The sequence below is a fragment of the Trachypithecus francoisi genome, unplaced genomic scaffold, assembly GCF_009764315.1.
Source record: "Trachypithecus francoisi isolate TF-2019V2 unplaced genomic scaffold, Tfra_2.0 Contig00133, whole genome shotgun sequence".
NCBI lineage: Eukaryota > Metazoa > Chordata > Mammalia > Primates > Cercopithecidae > Trachypithecus > Trachypithecus francoisi.
The window spans coordinates 20955-34092 of record NW_022680484.1 but is presented as its reverse complement, the minus strand read 5'-3'; the positions used below and the strand labels follow the sequence as shown (position 1 = coordinate 34092).

Sequence of the window (13138 nt, the reverse complement as noted above, 5' to 3'; positions counted from 1 at the left end):
TTGGAGGAGTCTGGTCTGCGGGACGGGCGAGCTAGTATGTGCAGGTCCTCCGTGTGGATGCCGCACACTCAGGTGCGAGAAGTGTCCCCGGTCTTTGCATGGCTGCCTGTTGCCCAGGAAGGAGCTCTGCAGGAGGCAGCTGGGCCACCCACCCTTGAGAGCACAAGCAGAGCAGGTCTCCGTGCCAGGCACGCTGGGATTGGCCTGCCTGGGAGCTGGGGCTGAGGTGTGAGAGGACAGCCAGCCGGTCTGACCCCCACCTTCTCCTGGGCAGCCCCCCCATCAGCCATGAGTATTATGACCCGGCGGAATTTATGGAGGGCGGCCCGCAGGAGGCAGACCGCTTGGACGAGCTGGAGTATGAGGTGAGCCGGGTGGCCAGGCCAGGGCCCGCAGCCAGCTGTGGCAGCCGCCCCGACGCCTGCGTGCCTTCCTGCCCAGGCCTGACCCCGTGACCCTCCCGGCACGTGTCTGGCTGAGTCAGGGAGGGTGCGGGTGAGGTTACATGTTCCGTCCATGTTGGTGAGTCCACGTCCCATGCATGTCTGTCTTCTGTGTCCTGTGCCTGTGTGTGCCTCGCGCATTTCCTGGGAGGGAGACCACTGAGTACATGCGCCACGTGGGATGGTAAGAGAGACCCTCAAAGCGGGGACTGGAAACTGAACTCAGGGGTCCCAGAGGAAGCTGAGGGGCTGTGGGTTGAGGGGCTGGGCTGTGCTGCCTGCTCCCTTACTCACGCATTTCTGGGGCTTTCTACCTCTGCTTCCTCCCGGACCCCTCGTGGCAGGAGGTGGAGCTGTACAAAAGTAGCCACCGGGACAAGCTGGGCCTGATGGTTTGCTACCGCACAGACGACGAGGAGGACCTGGGCATTTATGTCGGAGAGGTATGCAGACGGGTATGCCCCAGCCCCGAGGCCCCTCCACGTGGCCTGCCCATGGCTCAGAGGCTGCCCGTAAGGTCCCAGCTAGCAGACACAGGGCATCACAGCTAGGGTACTGCGTGGTGAGGCGAGGATGGTCGATGGCTTCAGCCACTGTCCACTGAGGCAGTCATCTGCAGAAAGAGGCCTGTGCCGGGTGGGACAGCAGATGGGCCTGAGAACGAGCAACAGGGTTGCTTTCTAGTCTTCTCCTAAACCCGTCTTGGGCAGATGTCTGTGTATCCCCAGGAGGGGATGGCCCCTCGCTCCCCTCCCTACTAGCAGCATCCCACTAAAGCCACCCTTCCAGATGGACAATGTCCTACTTCCCACCAAGTAGCCCAGGGCTGACCAAAAGCACAGGCTTCCATGCAGAGGAGCCTAGGAGTGCCAGGGGCAGGGGCAGGGGCAGGGAGAGGCGACTACTCCACAGCCTCTGCCCCTGCTTTCTGGGACTCGGGGCTGGAAGGGGAGCCAGAGAGCCTTCAGCTTGCTTTGGGGGCCCCTGAGGTGAGCCTGCTCCCTTCTACTGAAAGGGCATGTTAGGCACCAAGTCCCCAAGATGTGTGTGTCCTGCAGGTAAATCCCAACAGCATTGCAGCCAAAGACGGCCGGATCCGTGAGGGAGACCGCATTATCCAGGTGAGCACTTGCAGGCTGCAGGCCTGGCCCAAGGCCCCGCTGCACCTGTCGGCCCAGCCACCTCTCTTTAGCCAGTCCCTAGCTCTCTCCCACTAAGAGCCAAGCCTGAGGCCCAGCAGCCTGCCATGTCCCAAACCCAGGCTGAGTCTCATCTCTCTCCTGCCCACTCACCCCAGTGGCTCCCGCGTGCCTATGGGATTTGCGGGCATCCAGGGCCCCTGCTGCTCTGAAACCTCCTGACCCCTCTCCCTCTGCTCCACTCCATGCTGTCCGGAGCACACATTGGTTCTTGCAAGAGCCAGGCCGCCCTCTCCCTGGTACCCTCCACTTAGTTACATCCTCCCGGAGCTCAAGCCCCAGCCTAGCCCAGCGGAGCCCAGAGTGCTTGGGCTCCCTGCACTCGCCCAGGGTCCGCCCTAGGGCCAGCCCTAGCATCCTTGTTGATTGTACCCTGGCCTGCCTCAGATTAACGGTGTGGACGTCCAGAACCGGGAAGAGGCGGTGGCCATCCTGAGCCAGGAAGAGAACACCAACATCTCCCTGCTGGTGGCCCGACCTGAGAGCCAGGTGTGTGTGCCTGGCAGGGCGACCCAGGGCCATGACATCAGGCTTTCTGTCTTGGAAGCTGCTGGCCGTGACTAGGGCACACATGTGCCAACAACCTGCAGTTGATGGAGGGCGGGTGGGCAGGGGTCTCTCGGGGCCCGTTTCCCCTCCTGGCCTCTGAAGGCTGAGTGGGCTGGGACCTTGTCCCCCAGGTTGTTGAACTTCACTGAAACAAAGAAACCAAGTGTGGGGCCCAGAGCAGATAAGAAGGGGATATGGGGAGGTCCTTGAAGCTGTGGGGACACCAGGGCCTGTCTCCACAGCTGGCGAAACGGTGGAAGGACAGCGACCGGGATGACTTCCTGGATGACTTTGGCTCTGAGAATGAGGGGGAGCTGCGTGCTCATAAACTGAAATCACCCCCTGCCCAGCAGGTAAGTAAGGAGAAGGGTGCTGGTGGGGAGGGCAAGAAGGAAAGAACTGGGTGGAAGGTGCTGAGGCTGTGCAGGGTCTCCCAATGCTTGGCAGGAAAATGAACCAGGTTTGAAGCCCTTTCAATCCTCCTGTGACATCCCGTGACATCCCTGTCCATGGGACCTAACTGAGCGGTACTTACCTTTCTGCTGTAGCTCCGAAACGAAGAGGAGAAGGGGGCTCCCGATGCAGGCCCAGGCCTGAGCAACAGCCAGGAGCTGGACAGCGGGGTGGGCCGGACTGACGAGAGCACCCGGAACGAAGAGAGCTCTGAGCACGACCTGCTGGGGGACGAACCCCCGAGCTCCACCAACACCCCGGGAAGCCTGCGCAAGTTTGGCCTGCAAGGGGACGCCCTGCAGAGCCGGGACTTCCATTTCAGCATGGACTCTCTGCTGGCCGAGGGGGCGGGGCTGGGAGCTGGCGACGTCCCGGGCCTCACAGATGAGGAGTATGAGCGCTACCGCGAGCTCCTGGAGATCAAGTGCCACCTAGAGAACGGCAACCAGCTGGGCCTCCTCTTCCCCCGGGCCTCCGGAGGCAACAGTGCCCTGGATGTCAACCGCAACGAGAGCCTGGGCCACGAGATGGCCATGCTGGAGGAGGAGCTACGGCACCTGGAATTCAAGTGCCGCAACATCCTGCGGGCGCAGAAGATGCAGCAGCTGCGTGAGCGCTGCATGAAGGCCTGGCTGCTGGAGGAGGAGAGCCTCTACGACCTGGCGGCCAGCGAGCCCAAGAAGCACGAGCTGTCTGACATCTCCGAGCTGCCTGAGAAGTCGGACAAGGACAGCACCAGCGCCTACAACACTGGGGAGAGCTGCCGCAGCACCCCGCTGCTCGTGGAACCCCTGCCCGAGAGTCCCCTGCGGCGGGCTGCAGCCGGCAACTCCAACTTGAACCGGACCCCTCCCGGCCCCCCTGTGGCCACCCCCGCCAAGGCAGCTCCTCCACCGGGGAGCCCCGCCAAGTTCCGGTCCCTCTCCCGGGATCCTGAGGCCGGCCGGAGGCAGCATGCGGAGGAGCGCGGCCGCCGCAATCCCAAGACCGGGTTGACCCTGGAGCGCGTGGGCCCCGAAGGCAGCCCTTACCTCTCGCGGCGCCACCGCAGCCAGGGCCAGGAGGGTGAGCACTACCACAGCTGCGTGCAGCTGGCCCCGACGCGAGGCCTGGAGGAGCTGGGCCACGGCCCCCTGAGCTTGGCCGGTGGCCCTCGGGTGGGCGGGGTGGCGACCACGGCCACTGAAGCACCGCGCATGGAGTGGAAGGTGAAGGTGCGTAGCGATGGAACCCGCTACGTGGCCAAGCGGCCCGTGCGAGATCGGCTGCTGAAAGCCCGTGCCCTGAAGATCCGGAGGAGCGCAGCGGTATGACTACCGACGACGACGCAGTGAGCGAGATGAAGATGGGCCGCTACTGGAGCAAGGAGGAGCGGAAGCAGCACCTGATCCGAGCCCGCGAACAGCGGAAGCGGCGCGAGTTCATGATGCAGAGCCGGCTGGAGTGCCTGCGGGAGCAGCAGAATGGCGACAGCAAGCCCGAGCTCAACATCATTGCCCTGAGCCACCGCAAAACCATGAAGAAGCGGAACAAGAAGATCCTGGATAACTGGATCACCATCCAGGAGATGCTGGCCCATGGCGCACGCTCGGCTGATGGCAAGCGGGTCTACAACCCTCTCCTCTCGGTCACTACTGTGTGAGCTGCCCCGGCGGGTGCACGGCCCAGGCCCAAGGAGCCCCCTGGGGCCCCGGCCCTCACTCTCCTATAGAGATTATGTGTGTGTGTGCGCGTGCTCGCTGTGCGCATGCACACAGCTCCCCGTCTAGGTGTGCGCACAGGGCTTTGTTAGCAGAGAGAAGCCCCTGAGGAGAAGGGACGCTTTTCTTCTTTCTGCCAAGTAAAGTGACCACGCTAGTGGCCAGTATTGGGGGCACACCTGTAATGGGCACCCCTTCGGCTGTGCGTGTGCATTTCCCATTCCCCATGCTCTTGCGTGTGCTTGCACGTGCACGCACACACATACCCAGTGATCTCTCCACCCGACCCGTGTACTTGCAGACAGGGAAGTTGAGCTGAAAGGAGCACAAGAGAGTGTCCGGCTTCGCTGCTGAGCTCGGCCTCTCCCCGCTGCAGTTATTTGTAGACAAAGGCACCCCGATTTTTGTGGTTTTTCTCCCTTTCTGTGCTTGCCAATAGTTGTTTTGTTTTGTGGACTTGACCTGGGGGCTGGCAGCTCCTTCAGGCAGCCTGGCAGAGTGGAACTCCCCCCACCACTGATGGCTGGAAGGGAGTTGGGGAGGAAGATCGGGAGGGAGGGCTGGGGATGGATGGGAGGGAAGGGGAGGGAAAGGTGGGAGGAATGGGAAGCAGCTGTTCTGGTGGCTTCCACTCTGAGGTGTGGGAACGGGGAGCTTTTGGGGGGCACCTGTTTCCCCAGTGACTGAGAGAGAGCAAGACTGCAGGAACGGAGGGGTCTTGCAGGGTGTCCACTAAGAAGTCCCAGAGCCCGTTCTGCGCCCCACACCATCTGGAGCAGGGGCTTCTCTTCTGAGTGAACTGAGGAAGGTGATTAGAAGGGGTCTAGAAGCCAAGCCCCATGAGCAGCAGTGGAAGACCTTGGGCCATGCGGCCTGGAGAGGACTTGGTGGTGATCCGCAACCTGGACCCCAGTGAGGTGGTGGGCTGACTGGGAAGGAGAGGCCCCCAGCCTCCTCAGGATTTTCACGTGTGAACTAGGCTGCCTGGGGTGCCCCTCAGGCTTGGAGAGACCCGGATTGGAGGCAGACAGGCTGCACCACCCCTTCCCCCTGCATCTCGAGAATAAAGCAAAAGCTGCCTTTGTACTTGGTTGAATCGTGGCCTCCCTGTGTTCATTCTTATTGGGCTGGGGAAAGAGTTGTCAGTTTGGGGTGGGAGAAGGAAGAGGGGGCAGGGTTAGAGTCAACTGAAAGCCAGGCTGCAGCCCTCGGTTTGTCTCGGATGTCAGGAGCAGTGACTGTGACCTCCCATGGGCAATTGTGTGGCACCCAGGAGGAGATATACCAGAGTCACCTGAGTCATTTCAGAGGTGTCACAGTCACAGGGTGGTGACCAGATGCAGAAGGCTGGCAGAAGCCTGACTTCAGACTAGCCTCCAGGCAAGGGCCATGGTCATCTCCATGGACCAAACCGTAGGTGGGTCCCACTGCTGGCACATGCCACAGAGAAGTGGGTTCCAGTCCTATCCTGCCCAGCAGGGCCTGGTGCCATCCACTCTGGAAGGCGGAAGCTGCCCTCCCCATTTGGTGATCCCACAGTGCCTAGCAAGGTGCTCAGTTTGCAGAAGGCACTCAGTGGATGTCTTGGCCAGATAGATGAATACCCATGTTGTTGCCAGGGCCCTTCCATCCTGGGAGCTCTCAGCAAACCTTCGGGCTCTGTCAAGTGCCAGGAGCCATGCTCAATGCTGGGCAGGGTCAGGGCCTCAAAGACAACTCCGCAGACAACATGGGCACAGCCTGCCATGGGAGTGGTGCCCCCTGGAGTGCGCAGCGCTGCCGTGAAGGAGCGGAAGTGGTCAAGGAGGCATTCAGATTCTCCAGAAAGAAGACAGTATAGGCCAGGCGCGGTGGCTCACGCCTGTAATCCCAGCACTTTGGGAGGCCAAGGCGGGTGGATCACGTGAGGTCAGGTGTTCAAGACCAGCCTGGCCAACATGGAGAAACCCTGTCTCTACTAAAAATACAAAAATTAGCCGGGCGTGGTGGCAGATGCCTGTAATCCCAGCTACTCAGGAGGCTGAGGCAGGAGAATCGCTTGAACCCGAGAGTTGCAGGCTGCAGTGAGCCGAGATTGTGCCACTGCACTCCAGCCTGGGTGACAGAGTGAGACCCCTGTCTCAAAAAAAATTTTTTTTCATTTAAACTTCTCTAAGTACTGAGATCTGGGCAGCAAGTCAGTGACAGATTAGATGCTAAGAAGGTTGTGAAGGAAAAGTCCCAGTGCCTGTTCCCAGAAGCCTGGAGTCCCGCTGCAGGGAAGGCTGGATCACAAGGGTGCCGGCTGCCTCTCTGACGCATAGCAACTCTGAGAGGGAAGGCCTGGCATATCACACCCCACCAGCAGGGAGGAGGGGAAGAGGCTTGCTGGCTAGGTGGCAGGAAGGGGAGCAGAGGGCAGGGGCTAGAGATAACAGCTTCCCCCACCCCTCAGGGCCTCACCCCCATGAGGGCTTGGCACATCCAACCCTTGACCAACTCCCTAACCCTGCCCCTCGGGGGAATAAGGCTCCAAGGGCCCAGCCCCTGCCACAGAGCATTGGCCAGAGTTGATTGGAGATGGAGGTCAAACTGTTCCCTTGGCCTCCCTCTAGCTGCTGGGGGCCTCCCTTGGATGGTCCTAAAGGCATCCTCCTTCTTCCTCTGGTGGGGTGCCCTCCAGTGTTCACGGGATGTGGGCCCAGATGGGCCTGGAGGCTGGAGTCCCTTGGCTGGTTCAGGGAGAGGTGGCGCCAGAAAGGCTGGCAGCACTTGGCTACCTGGAACAGCAACTTCACGTCCGGGTCCCACTGCCATCAGGCTTCGTGGCAGAGCCAGAAGAAAAAAGAGCAACTGGGTGCCCAACAGCCGCGCTGGTGCCTGCCGCACCCGGCCTGCCCCAGCCACCTGCCCTGCACAGGCTGCTGGGTCTCCTCTGGAATCTGGAAACTGTATCTGCTGGCAAAGTCGGTGTGGCCCCTCAGCCCCAACGCTTCTGCTGCACTGTTCTGGGGTGAGCGCCCAGCTCTTCCTAGGAGCCTGCCCATTCTTGGCAGCTGGCCCCACCCAACCCCCTTCCCAAGGCCTGGGGTGGGAAGAGGGTTCCCTGCTGGTACAGATGACCCCCCTACCCAAGACTCTGCTTGGCAGACAGACCCAGGTCATAGGCAGCCTACACCTGCTCCTGACACCCCCGGCCCCTCAGAGTGCCGCTCTCTCTGGCAACTGAGCTGGAAGTACTGAGGAGCCCCTACCTCCCAGGCAGGTTTTGGGCCTTTCCTCCTTTTCCAGAGCAGCCTTGGCTGAGCACAGTGGCTCATGACTGTAACCCCAGAACTTTGGGAGGCCGAGATGGATGGATCACCTGAGGCCAGGAGTTCGAGACCAGCCTGGCCAACATGGTGAAACCCGTCTCCACCAACAATACAAAACATGAGCCTGGCACGGTGGCGGCGCCTGTACTCCCAGCTACTCGGGAGGCTGGGGTGGGAGAATCGCTTGAACCCAGGAGGTGGAGGTTGCAGTGAGCTGAGATTGCGCCACTGCACTCCAGCCTGGGCAACAAAGCGAAACTCTGTCTCAAAAAAAAAAAAAAAAAGCCTCTCTGGAGATTTCCATCTCTCCAGTAACAGCCAATGGGTGAACCCAGACATCAGGAGTTTGATGGCTGGTACCAGTGGACTCCCTGACACCTTGGAGTAGGCACTGTCACTGCCTCGCAGCTGAGCAACTGACTTGGGTCCCATAGCTGGGAAGGGCTCACCTGGGATTTGCACCCCGTTCCTTTGGTCCCCAAGACCCTCACTGCCTCACGGGCCCTCAGTGCCACTAAGGAATGCCATTAGCTAGTCAGGAGCCAGCATGTGCCAAGCTGAAAAACAGGCTGATGGGAGAGGTGCAGGATGAACTGCAGGTGTGCCAGGCCGGGATGCCTGCCTGGTATCCTGAGGGCACGGGTGCTCTTGGGAGAGGGGTCTCTAGGAGGAAGTTGATGTGCCCTTCACAGGTGGGGTTTTGTTTTGTTGAGACAAGGTCTCATTCTGTCACCTGGGCTGGAGCACAGTGGTGCGACCATGGCTCACTGCATCCTTGACCTCTCCAGGTCGAGTAGCTGGCAGTACAGGCGCATGCCACCACACCCAGCCAATTTTTCTGTAGAGACAGGGTCTCGCCATGTTGCCCAGGTTGGTGTCCGACTCCTGACCTCAGGTGATCCTCCCACCTCGGCCTCACAAAGTGTGGGGATTACAGGTGTGTGCCACCACACCTGGCCGTGGGTGTGCATTTTCCCAATATCCCATGAAGGCGCAGCACACTGGAAGCAAGGTGGTGTGGTCAGGGTGCGGAGTGTGGAGGGGCTGAGCCCAGACAGTTGCACACCGCATGGGCAGCGTGGGGGGACTTGCTGTGCCTGAGAGCGGCGCAGGGAAACCCCTCTGCGTGCAGATTGGGCCCGGGGCTTCCAACACAGGAGCTGTCATGGAGACCAGGCTGGCTGTCTCCCCATGGAGCCTGTGGGGCCACCTGGGGATGAGTTGGCCAAGCCCACTGCCCTCACCAGAACCAGGAGAGAGACACTGGGAAGGTGGACACAGGGTTCTGTGGGGACCAGACAGAGGGCTTCATTGGGAGGAAGGAGGGGAGTTCTGGACCAAAGCCTGCCCCTTTCCCGCCTGGTGCCTCTGCTGGCCAGGCAGACAAGGAGACGCTGGGCCCCAGCTCTCCCGGTCGGGGGAAGGCACAATAACGCAAGCCGACAGCCTCAGGTCCTGTGATGTTTATTGAAGGCAGCAAGGGCAGGGCTGGGGTGCTGCCCTCAGGCCTGGATGTGGCTCTTTGCGCTGAAGGCCAGGTAGTAGATCACAATACCAATCGCCGCAGCCAGCACCTCAGTGGACACCCAGGGCCCGTTCCAAGTGCCCTGAAAAAAAGGAGATCACAAGCCAGCTCAGGTGGGTATAGGCAAGCAGACCAGTCAGCGCTGCTCACCCTGCACCAGGGGAACCGAGACATGCTGGCCAATCACTCAGCCCAACAACCCCAAAAAGGAGGACGGACCAGGCCACTCACCCGATGGTCCACGCTGACTGTGAACAGGGGCGGGATGATGGAAATGTCCTCGTTATTCCTCTGAGCCTGCAAGGGAGGTGTCAGGGTCAGGGGTGCCCAGCGTGTGGGGGTGGGAAGGGGAGGGGAAAGAGATAGGAACGCTGGCCAGAGCCCCAGAAAAGGAAAGGAGAGAAATGGGCGAGAGACACTGAGAAGGAGACAGGATCACAGAAAGGCCACCCAGCTCAGGACTCGCTGCCAGCGCCTCCCAACCCGGCCCATCCTGCTCCCCAGGGACAGGGGAGCCCAGTGGGCTGCGGGAGCCCTCACCTTCCTGAGGAGGCTGTAGGACTCCTCGTCGAAGAATCTGACTTCATAGGTGCCTGCGTGGGCGCTCTTGTGGTCCAGGCTCCAGGACACCTGGGTTGGGTGTGTTGAGCAGGGTGTGGGTAGAGTGGACACGGAAGGGCCACCCTGCCCACCAGTGCCCACACCACAGCACTCCAGCAGCCAGGCCCACAGCCCCTGGCCCTGGTTGACCGGCCACCCCGGGGCTTCAGGTCATACCGGGAGCAGGGAGCCCCGTGGCAAGGGAACCCTCGGCCCTCACCTGGTAACGCCCCACGTCCTGGCCTCGGGTGACAGGGAACTGTTTTCCAGCGACGTCAGCATAGAGAGCCATGTTCTGGGTGGAGACAAAGGCAGGGTCCCTTCTGCCCTCTCTGGGTGTGGGCAGAGGAACCCTGTGCACTGCTCACACGGCCTGCAGATGGGTAGGCTAGGCCCAGTTGGGGGCTGCAGTGTCCCTGGCAGGAGGTTCCAGGTAACACTTACCAATCCTGTGACTGGCCCTCTGCATCGGTCTTCCCTACGGAGGCACAAGGCCAGATCCCCATGGTCGGACCTAACTGGACGCATAGGAATCCTGTTGACTGTGAGCAAGGGCGGGATGATCAAAAGGGCCGAGTGATTTTCCTGAGTCTACAAGGGAGGTGCTGCGGTCAGGGATGCCCAGTGGGCTGCCCAAGGGGTGCTTTACCCTAAGAGGGCCATACCCCAAAAAAAGGCCCCATTTCTTCTTGGACTTTTGGGAACGTAGGTCAGGGGCCAAGGCCAAGGCTCTTCAATCTGAAGTTAAAACACCCGAAACCCTGTCTCTACCAAAAAATACAAAACTTAGCTGGGCATGGTGGTGAGCACCTGTCATCCCAACTACTCAGGAGACTGAGGGGAGAATCTCTTGAACCCGGGAGGCAGAGGCTGCAATGAGCCAAGATCGTGCCAATGCACTCCAGCCGGGGCAACAGAGTGAGACCCTATCTCAAAACAAACAAAAAACAAAAACAAAGACCAAACACCCACACAGACAAACTGGCCAATGGCAACCAGGGTGGGCTGCCCTTTCTCCCGGTTCAGATACTCATTCGGGAAACAGGTGTGAGCCCAGTGTTACCTCGTGTAGGCACAGCACACAAAGCAGGTGAGGAAGGTGACCTGTCAACACTGGCTAGGATCTGGCATCACCGTGCCCCGATCTCTCCGGCACCCCAAGAGTTGGAATCTCTGTCGACACGGGTCCCCATCACTGGCAGTAAGGAGCACCCCCTACCCGCCCTCTTGTCTGAAACCCCACTGTCTCACCTGGGCCCTGTTCTTGCATGTCAGGGAGATCTCCACAATAAAGACAGTCTCGGTGGAAATGACAGCGTCAGAAGTGGTGTAGTAGGAAGGGGTGATCTGGGGCTCCAGGCAGGCCTCAGCTGCAAGGAAGAGGGAGAGATGCTTGGGTAAGGCCAGCTCGAGTATCCCAGTCTGAGGGCAGGATGGCCGGGCCCTGCCTCACAACACGGATCAGCTGGGGACGCACGGGATCCTCCCGCCCCTTCCAGGTGGGATCCAGACAGATCCAAGTGCTCAGTCACAAATGCAGTGGCAAGGTAGGTGGGATGGCTGTGAAAGCAGACTGGAGAGGGGCAAGGCCGGCTGTCTGGAGGTGTGCAGGAAGAGCGAACGTGTGTGCTGGGGGCAGGTGGGCGCTGGATTCACCGGACAACACATGCCAACGCTTGGACCTATGACACGGAGGCCAGGGGGCCAGGCCAGCCTCAATTCAGAACCACAAACGGCCTGGACGAGTTACTGAAGGCATCCTCAGCAGAGACATCGGGGGTAGGGGCTGCAGGCAGGCAATGCACTGGGGCTTTCGAGATGAGAAAGGGTCTCTGCCCCTGGCCAGTTGACAGAAGGCCAAGACTGGCCCCAGCGTTTCCTGAGGAAGTAAACGGGAGAGGCTCTGGTTCCACAAGCACAACTTGTTAGCTGTGAGAGAAAGGACCCTGTCTTAGCCTTCTCCATAACCACAGAGGCCCACAGGAAAGATAGGCTGCTGCCTACATCAGACGGTGTGAAACAAACGCTCCCCAAAATGGGAACGTTCTCAGTCACCAGCTGTCCAACTGTGATGCCCTGGCAGAATGACGGCTTCAGCAGAGGACGTCAGAGAAGGCTCTGGGTCTGGACCACAGGAGGCAGATCCCTAGGAACAGTGTGCAGGCCGTTCTCATGGGCCAGATGCTACCAGCCCTTCTGTGTCCTGCCTAAGTTGGGCCTGCTTCCTGTGGCGCAGGGGAGCCCCCGAAGGGTTTTATGGCCAGACTTGTCCTCTGGATAAGTCCCTGGCTATAACTCAGGGAATTCCTGAGGGGCAGACAAGAGGGTGCGGGCAGGGAGGCCAGTTAGGCTGGCAAAACGTTGCAGGCAGCAAGGCTACTGGCCTGAAGGACGGCAGAAAAGGGAATGTGCAGAAAGCCACCCCTGTCCAGTCCTGGCCCCCGGGCCCGGGACTGGCTGCTGCAGCCACCTCCTAAACACACTCTGGAGCCTCAGACCCTCATGAACGCAAATCGACGGGACCCCTGGTCGGCTCTGCCGAAAACTCTGTTAAGGGTAAGGCAGGGCCCTCCGGAAAAGCCAGTCTTCCGCCTGGCACTCAAGGTCCTGCGCACCTTTGGCTCCCCATCTAACTCGCCCCGTTCTTGCTCCCTCTCCTCACTGAGGTCCCTTCCTAGCTCATGTGGCTCCTCCAGCCCCGCGATCGCTCAGCGCTACAGAGCTTCGTTCTGGTCCGACCCCGCAGGGAGCCGGGCCATGTGTCACGTTCCGTGCTGGAGCTGGGGGCCGGGCGCAGGGTGGAGGCTCCGGGACTCCTCTTCGTATGGGCAGACAAGGAAAAGCCTGGCTGCCGGTAAATGTGCCCGAGGTGCTTTGGTCCCCGCGTCCAAGGCCGCCTGCCTCTCGGAAGAAGGTCCGGCCCTCAGCGACGGACCCCGAAAGGCCAGACCCCCGCATCCCTCCTCCCCGCAACACCACGTGCGGTGGGCAGAGGCTCGCCAGAAAGAAGCCCCGACTGGGCCGCTACCTGAGCAGCGGGAGAGGCTGGACAGCAGGAGCAGCGCCAGGGCGCCGAGGTATGCCATCGCCGCCATCGCCTCTTCTCTGCCTAGAGGAAAAGAAAACGAGCTCCCATGAACACGAGGGGCAAACGAGGAAGAGCGACGCGTAAGTGACAGCGGCAGCCAATCGTGCACCAAAGGGCCGGGCCGGCATTGTGACGTCTCTGGCAGCACTGACGTGGCCCCTCCCCGAGCCAGGGGCCCAGCTGGTCGCGATCCCCCCCTCAACATGGCGGCAGCGGCGCTCTAGGCGCCGGAAGTGGGCGTGGGAATCGGTGAGACCGCGCGCGTGCGCAGTACCGGGCCCGCGCCGG

General features: G+C 60.8%; 2 protein-coding genes across 2 annotated transcripts in view; one reads left to right on the top strand and one right to left on the bottom strand.

Moving 5' to 3' along the window:
- The window catches only part of PDZD4 (PDZ domain containing 4), a 30928-nt gene extending 25488 nt beyond the window's left edge, over window positions 1–5440 (top strand). The window contains 7 exon segments of the mRNA XM_033176516.1: window positions 275–365; window positions 788–886; window positions 1502–1564; window positions 2030–2131; window positions 2434–2544; window positions 2740–3934; window positions 3937–5440. Coding sequence (XP_033032407.1) covers window positions 275–365; window positions 788–886; window positions 1502–1564; window positions 2030–2131; window positions 2434–2544; window positions 2740–3934; window positions 3937–4286 — 2011 coding nt within the window. The 3' untranslated portion in view covers window positions 4287–5440.
- Window positions 5441–9080: 3640 nt separating this feature from the next.
- On the bottom strand, window positions 9081–13075 carry SSR4 (signal sequence receptor subunit 4). Its single transcript, XM_033176211.1, has 6 exons — window positions 12791–13075; window positions 11014–11132; window positions 9983–10057; window positions 9703–9792; window positions 9394–9459; window positions 9081–9244 (listed from the first exon to the last, which is right to left on the bottom strand). Exons 1-6 carry the CDS (start codon window positions 13053–13055, stop codon window positions 9140–9142), a joined length of 720 nt encoding a protein of 239 aa, XP_033032102.1. The 5' UTR covers window positions 13056–13075; the 3' UTR covers window positions 9081–9139.
- Between the last annotated feature and the right edge of the window lie 63 nt (window positions 13076–13138).

Coding starts and splice junctions, on each gene's coding strand:
- SSR4 (XM_033176211.1), bottom strand. CDS start 13,055: ATGTTGAGGGGGGGATCGCGACCAGCTGGGCCCCTGGCTCGGGGAGGG. Junction 11,133..12,790: donor CAGCCTCTCCCGCTGCTCAG/GTAGCGGCCCAG, acceptor TCTTCCTTGCAG/CTGAGGCCTGCCTGGAGCCC. Junction 9,460..9,702: donor CCTACAGCCTCCTCAGGAAG/GTGAGGGCTCCC, acceptor CCTCCCTTGCAG/GCTCAGAGGAATAACGAGGA.